The 7,500-nt window shown below is 38.1% G+C and overlaps 2 protein-coding genes across 3 annotated transcripts in view; one reads left to right on the top strand and one right to left on the bottom strand.

Moving 5' to 3' along the window:
- Positions 1-5,593, top strand: part of MGMT (O-6-methylguanine-DNA methyltransferase) — a 369,933-nt gene extending 364,340 nt beyond the window's left edge. Inside the window, exons 7-8 of the mRNA XM_078853849.1 lie at positions 3,985-4,028; positions 5,412-5,593. Coding sequence (XP_078709975.1) covers positions 3,985-4,005 — 21 coding nt within the window. The 3' untranslated portion in view covers positions 4,006-4,028; positions 5,412-5,593. The remainder of the gene's footprint in view (positions 1-3,984; positions 4,029-5,411) is intronic.
- EBF3 (EBF transcription factor 3) overlaps positions 1-7,500 on the bottom strand; it is a 131,390-nt gene that overhangs the window by 1,925 nt on the left and 121,965 nt on the right. Inside the window, exons 14-15 of one of the 2 annotated variants that reach the window (XM_073354037.1) lie at positions 6,127-6,315; positions 5,515-5,712 (exon numbers count right to left, since the gene is read on the bottom strand). In XM_073354037.1, coding sequence (XP_073210138.1) covers positions 5,515-5,712; positions 6,127-6,315 — 387 coding nt within the window. The remainder of the gene's footprint in view (positions 1-5,514; positions 5,713-6,126; positions 6,316-7,500) is intronic. The other variant, XM_073354039.1, reaches the window with a different exon arrangement.

The following is a 7,500-nucleotide window of genomic DNA, read 5'->3' as shown; positions in this document are numbered from 1 at the left end:
ATTAACATTTTTTTAAACTTGTTTATCTGGTATGTAAAAACTGGACTCCAAAAGATGCCATATCATATTAGCTTAATATAACAATGTAAGGATTTGAGTAATATAAAAATATGTATGCTGGCAGAGAAATCATCTATATTTTATATATAAAATTTCCATTAAATATGCTGCATTCCATAGTTGTATTAGGCTAGGTTACGCAAACATGCAGGTAGAAGCAAACTATGTGTCTGTCTTGTACATGGAAAGGCTAGTCACAGGTTTACAGCTGAATTTACACGCCAGATTCTCTTGCATTCTGGGCCCTTTATGCCATTCCGGCAACACAAAGGTCTTGCATGGTAGCCAGATCTTGCCAGGTGTGAATGCCCCTGGTGAGGCAGAGCTTTCGGTTGGTGTAGAGCTGGCACAGCTAACCCATGTCACATCTCTATGCTGCCCCAGGGCAGGAGGCAGGTACGGGGCTTGATCAGAGTGTAGCATGCTTCATTTTCTCCAGTTGACATACGGTCTCCTTGGGAATCACTCTCAGCTCACACAGGTTAGAACAGCCTAAGGCCAGAACCATCACAGACTGGCCCAGAGAATCTGGTAGTTGAGAGCCATCCTTCTCTTCTGTGCCGAATAGGTTTCAACGTAGGAGAGAATCTGGGCCTATATATATTCAGAATCATTATGGAGATGCCATCTTGTTCTGTCTCAAGGTGATACTGAAGAAGCAACAAGAAAGTACTGCCAAGTCATATGTCCTCCATTGGTCCTTGACTCTACCTGTTTCTCTCTTCCAAAATAGAATTCTGAAAAGTATAATTTAAGAGGGGAAATCCAATTTTTTTTCAGAAGTTGTGTGCATAAATATATTAGTAATGAACACAACAAACTGATACTAATTTTTTGTAACTCCTAACTATGTGCAAGTATAGGTCATACAGTGCAGGAATTTGGGTTATCTACTGCATAATTGCATTTTCTGGAAAAATTCTAAATTGTATTTTTTTAACAACAAATATTGTTAAATGTGATGAAATTTTTTTGTCCCACTTAGAAGTTTTGGTCAGCTGTGGCCTTCTGGTGCATAATTAAACTAATACTATTTGTGCACAGAATAAAATTGGTTACCTTTACGTTTCCCTCAATATACTCTCCAAAGAGTGAATTCTCTCAGGATTGTACTATCAGGCTGCTGGTCATACAAACTGAGATCAAATCTCTTTCCAAAGAAGAATTTACTTAGTCTGTTCAGCAAGGAGCTTATGATTTGTCTTTTTGTTGTGTATTTGTATAGCACCTAACAGTCCTGGTTCATGACTATGGCTCCTAGGTACTATGGTAACGTAAATAATAAATAATAGTAATTTTTATTGCCAGGCAAATAATCATTCTAATTTTAAAAAGACTGTTGAATATGTTTTGCTCTGCATTGCAATCATATATTGAACCAATGTGAAATATCTTTCACCATCTACAAACTATAGATTATATTAGAAAATCAAGTCTTAAATACATTTTGCATTTCTGAGTCCACAGCTGGCCAGAGCTTTCTTGCTAAAAAATAATTTGCAGCAGCATAAATAAGTATTGTGCTTATGGGGGGAGGGGAGAAGGCTTCTGCCCCAAAGAACCTACAATCTAAAGCTCTGATCTTGCAAAGACTTATGCACATGCCTAAATTTTATGAATGTAAGTTGTCCTACTGAAGTCATATAAAGTTGACAGGATTACTCACATGCCTAAAATGAAGCATGTACATAAATGTGTGTAGGATCAGGGCCCAGGGCCCCAATCTTATAGACCCTTACTCACATGAGTAGTTCTTACTCATAGAAGTAGTCCAATTGAGGTTAAACAAACAACTTACTCTGAGAATAACAGTTTATAGAATCTGATCCTAAATAAGATGTACCTTGGCAGATGATGAATGAAAGCACTGGGGAAAGTGGAATGGAAATAAGAGTGACCATTAAAAGGCAAAGGAGCTTGGAGCAGCCCTAATGATGCTTATGTTGGGGGCTGAAACTTCAGCTGGATATGGAGAGAAGAAAGATGGTTTTAAACCATTTTGTCTCTCCCCCCAAGTCATTACAGATGTGCCGAGCAAAGTATTATTTTCTCACATTCAGCCAAATCCAGTAACTGGATTGCCTAACAGCAAGGGCCACAATAAACCCTAGTGAACCCTACAATGCCATTACTCATTTGTACTAAGGGGTGTATTGTGTGGGATATTGCAGGGCTCAATTCTGTGACCTCTTCTGTTCAATGTGTGTACAAGGCCTCAAGGGGAGGCCATGAGACAATTTGTGTTACAATGACGTTGGTATGCTGGTGACCTTTTGCGCTACCTCTCAGACTTCTTTGGACCTGGACAGTACAATCAATCAGGTTTCCTAGCACTGGATGAGAGCTAGCTGGTTGAGTCTTAATCCGGACAAGAGGCTATGCAGGGGGAAACAAATATGACAAATAGTGATATCTGCCCCTTTAACTAAAGGGGAGTATCATCTTTTATAATTCAGGTTCAAAATCTATTAGACCTCTGACTGCTTCTGGATCTTCAGATAAACATCTGTGAACAAGAGTTCTTATTTCTGTCTTTTCTTGACTACATAGGTGTGACCATTCCTAATGATGCCGAGATGTCACCCATTATTTATGCTTCTTTCACCTCCAGATTCAATGATATAAGCACACTCCAGCTAGGGCTTGAAGATCACTCCAGAACTTCAACTGCTGCAAATGGCAGCTGCCCAATTTCTTATTTTATTTCAGTTTATAAAATTTGCTGATCAGAAAACTCTCTAGTTGTGTGTATGATATTAACAAGATACTTATTAACACACTTCAGAAATTGACTCAGTGTCAATAAATGACTTTGACTATTTGAAAAAAAGGAGAAATTCTCCAAATAATCCTTCATGCAAAAGCCCTTGTGGTGTTTGATTAGGGAAGCACATATGACAGTTCAGAGAGTGCACTCGCTTCCCATTCATTTTTGGTACATTTCAATTCAAGATGCTGATTTTGAACTGTGAGTGCCTCTACAGTTTGTATGCTGGATATTGTAGAGCCCCTCTCTTTATTTGTGTGTTAATGTAACAGTTAAAATCAAGCTGGGACACATAAATGGAAAGTCCTTAAAGTCTTGTGGTAGGAGTAGGACATTCACATTGGATGCAGAGTGATATCACAATGCTTAGGCTCTTCTTAAATCCTGTTTAAGTCCTCAAAATAGGGTTTATGTGGGATGTAAATGGTGCATGGACCTTGACTGGCTCCCTGGAGTGGGATGAATTTCACACCCATGTGTTGTTAGCCTTCAACTCAGGAGTTTGCTTCTCTCTTTGGTTTGACAAAACCAGAATACGTTGCTGCCAGACATATGTAGTTACTTGGGGCCAGATTTTTGAAATTATTTATGTGCCTAAAAACAAATATCGGTGTCTAGTGGAAGTTAGGTGCCTAACTTGCTTAGGGCTTTTGGAAATTCCACTAGATGCTTATCTGTATTTTTAGTCGCTTAAATACTTTTGAAAATCCAGCCTTTGTGGTGTTTTGGGGGTTTTTTTTGTTGGTGAGTGTTCAGTGGGGAGGCGCTCTTATTGTCATTATGTACATTTTGATCATTTTAGTATGCATTTTCAATTGATTTTATTATCCAGCTTAATGGATGTTGACAGACTCATGTGGAAATATATATATAAATAAATACTGCATACAAGATAGCTGCCCAAATATAATACGCTGTGTTTTCTGTGTATCATAATTTCTTTTCATTTGGTTCCTAAGTTTTACTTGGAATGATGGTGGGGTTTGTTGGGGCCGGGGGGGGAGCGGCGGAAAGGGTTTGGATGATCTTAAAAGTGGATGGCACTTTTACAAGAATATGGGTTCTACCTGGCATAGCTTTTTGATTTACTTTTGACACAGTAAAGATTTACTGTGCCATTAATTGTTACTCTAACTGTTGTTCTTTTATGCAATTAGATCTATGTGAATGAACCCTGAGGCCTGCCTGGATCCAACTGCAGGTCAGCACTTAGATTGTCTGCTTTTTGGCGCAGTGATGGTGGCCAAGATTTTCAGAAATCACAAGTGATTTAGGTGCCTCGATTTTGGGAACGCTCAACTTGAAACCCGAAGGATCTTGATTTTCAGTGAGCAGGCACATCTGCAAATTGGCCCCATTAAAATGCTTCAAGTTGGACACCCAGAAACTAAGGAATGCAGAATCACTAATCACTTTTGAAAACCATGGCCAGTGTCTTCATCTGTGTTTGGAAAGTGCCTGGTATACTGTGGGCACTATTGCAATGTAAACAAGAATGTTCTAAATTTTTGTTGAGAAATGTGGGTCTAAACCTGGGAGGTTTCAGTGCCTTCAATCAATCCCATCTGACTTCAGTGGGAGGTGAAGTGTTTCAATTCAGTACAGCTCAGAATTGGGCCCTCTAATGGAACCAGGTAGGCAACTAACCCTTTTGAACCGTTCAAATTAATCGGGCATTACTTATCATCCATTCTTGGAGAAATGTCATAAAAAGGGAAACCCCTTTGTGGATAGAATCATAGAATACCAGGGTTGGAAGGGACCTCAGGAGGTCATCTAGTCCAACCCCCTGCTCAAAGCAGGACCAATCCCCAATTTTTACCCCAGATCCCTAAATGGCCCCCTCAAAGATTGAACTCACAACCCTGGGTTTAGCAGGCCAATGCTCAAACCACTGAGCTATCCCTCCCTTATTCCTCTTATAAATTTGCACTGCACCATAATTCTGCCCCAATGCCATTAGGTGACCAAGTGAATTCTGCAATTGATTTATAAAAATGCCCATGATAATGCCCATATAAAATCACACAAACAAAAAAGCAGAAGCTCAGAGTTGCCTGTTTTAATTAAAACCTTTCATTTTTCCCCAAGTCCTGTATCTAGTTTAACATGGCAATAATGGGCCCATAAAGCCCAGCAAGATGTGCAAATTGGTTAAATCTGGTTAGTCAATACCAGGGAAGGTCAGCCCATTGAGCAACAATTTCAACCAGTTTTCATTTTTTGACATATTTTAAAATAACAATTACATCATGTGTAAAAACGGGGAAATATATATTCTGTAATACTACAGTTAAAAATGTTCATCAAAAATGTATGCAGAGAATGTATAAAGAAATGCAAGGACTGTACATGATCTGTAAGGAGCATTCAGAGATGTGTGTTTAGTTTAAAGTTTAATGTATGAAACCTAAAGGGAAAATGCCAGGAAAGCAGCTACTATATCCCTTAATGCAAGAATTAAAATCAAACTAGGATTTGCTTCAAATTTTAGCATATTTCTGTGCTACTGTTTTTAGTATGACATTCTTGCATTTATATTGCAGAACCAGAAAACTAAGAATGTTATCCTTTCTAATTTCAGTTTAGGTCAAAAGGTACTGCTCTCCAAAAAGACATGATTATAGAGTTTTAGTGTATGCACTAAAAAGCCTGCAATACACAAAAAAATGAGAGATCCAGCTCACCTTGAAGTCCATTTCCATTTGCACTGGTGCAAGATGGTGGAGGAGAGGCTTGGGGCCTGACAACTGGAGCAAAGGCGCTCTTTTGTTTCACTGCAGAGATGACATTGGCAGGTGAGAATGAGAAAATGCCGTGTGTACTGCTACAGTTTGAAGGGAGGGTGACCGAAGAGGCTGCCATGGTAGGGCTTGACGGCACTACTGCAATAAAGCAAAAATAATCAGGACTCAGATTGAGGTTTTTCATGGCAAACATGGAAAAAGAGAGTGATAGGGCCTTGCCTCTTCAAATATTGGAAATATATATATAAATATATATATAATATGTAAAAATAAAAATAATGAAATGCCTTGGCTTGGCCACTCTCTGGATAACAGGCAAACTCTTTTGTGTTGGACTTTTGTTACAAATTGTGCAGTCCGATTTTTTGTCTCTGAGACCGTATTATGGCAAATAAAGATCAATTTACTATATTCATTTTTACGTCCAGCCTCCAGAGTCACCCCTCCTTTTATCCAGTAGCTCACATTATAAAAATCAAAACAATGCAAGTATCTGATTTTGTAATAAACATGAATCTATATGATGATGTGTTACCAAAAATAGACACTTACTGCCATAAGGAGAGTTAGCTGAGGAGCCATTAAGAAATCCAGGGGAACCTGGTACACCTAGATTGGGCATGCCGGCATTGCCATATCCATTCATGCTATTGCTGACTGTGTTGTAATTGGACTGCTGAGGAGTACTGCTTGGAACATATCCTCGCGGGGAAACACTGCTTGTGTTGCGACTGTAACCTACTGTGTTAGAAAACCCCCCACCCCGAAAAAATAATGTTATTATTTATAATATAAACTTAGAGGGCTGGGGGGGTTTCCTCATGCATCATATATTACAGGTTTTAATTGATTGCACAGCTTTGCTCTAAGTTGTCTGTTACTGCCCTATCAACTCTTGCAGTTTAAGATAACCTTATCATGCCAACCTTACTTAAATCATCTGCGAGCACTCTATGTTGTCTCTCCTCCTAGCAAAGACAGCCAACAAAAGCTCTCTTCGATCCAAGCGTGTCAGTTTCCTTCACATTTGTCTTTAGTAGCAATTATCAACAGGCTTGATTCCCGGTTTGTACCAACATACTGCATGAACTTTCAGCCTCTACAGACCTTCAAATGCCATAGCTGACAGGAAAAAACTTGTTTGTTGCAGTGATTTAACTTTAAAAGGCTGTTTTGGGGTCTTCATTTTTATGATTGATATTTTTATACTAACAATAAGCTAGTACTTTCATAAAGGTGCATGTTTCTGTGAAGACTAACCCAGAATCAAGGTGGAGAATGTTTACGAGATTTATAACTTGGAAGTGGATTAAAAGACCCATTCTTTTGTAAGAGGAGACCAAGCAGAATCGGGATTTCAAATCACAGAAGATTAGCATGAATTTATTCTCATCTGTGCAATCAATTTATAATTATGTTGTAAGCAAAAATATATGGTTTTGAACATACTTAGGAAGCTGGTTTTACTCCTTTCATTAGTATAAAACTTAATTTAAAATGCAGTTTGCTATATGTATGTTAAGTTAGAAAATTTAAATTAAGTTACAAGGATTGTATTTTTATATATTACATACCTACATTTATATAAAATGTGCTTACATTTATAAAAACATCTAAAAAGATCAGTGTGGGCAATTTAGATTTGTCTGTGTAAATGTTGAATAAACATTTGGAGGATATCCAGACATAGTTGCTTTGTAATATACAGTATAGATATCTTATGTGTATATATACACATTTCATATCTAATGTTAATCAAGTGCTGTCATATATTTCTGCATTTTGCATAAATCTTTTCATTGGAGATGCTTCATGAGAAAAGAAAACCAAAGAAAGGGAAGAATTAAGTGTTATCTGGAATTTAAAGACTGCACTCCATTACACGATCAAAGATCGGACTAAAGGGAGGGGGAGGAAGATAGAGCA

Source organism: Lepidochelys kempii, chromosome 7, assembly GCF_965140285.1.
Source record: "Lepidochelys kempii isolate rLepKem1 chromosome 7, rLepKem1.hap1, whole genome shotgun sequence".
Classification (NCBI taxonomy): Eukaryota; Metazoa; Chordata; order Testudines; family Cheloniidae; genus Lepidochelys; species Lepidochelys kempii.
This window is presented reverse-complemented; position numbering and strand designations above follow the sequence as displayed.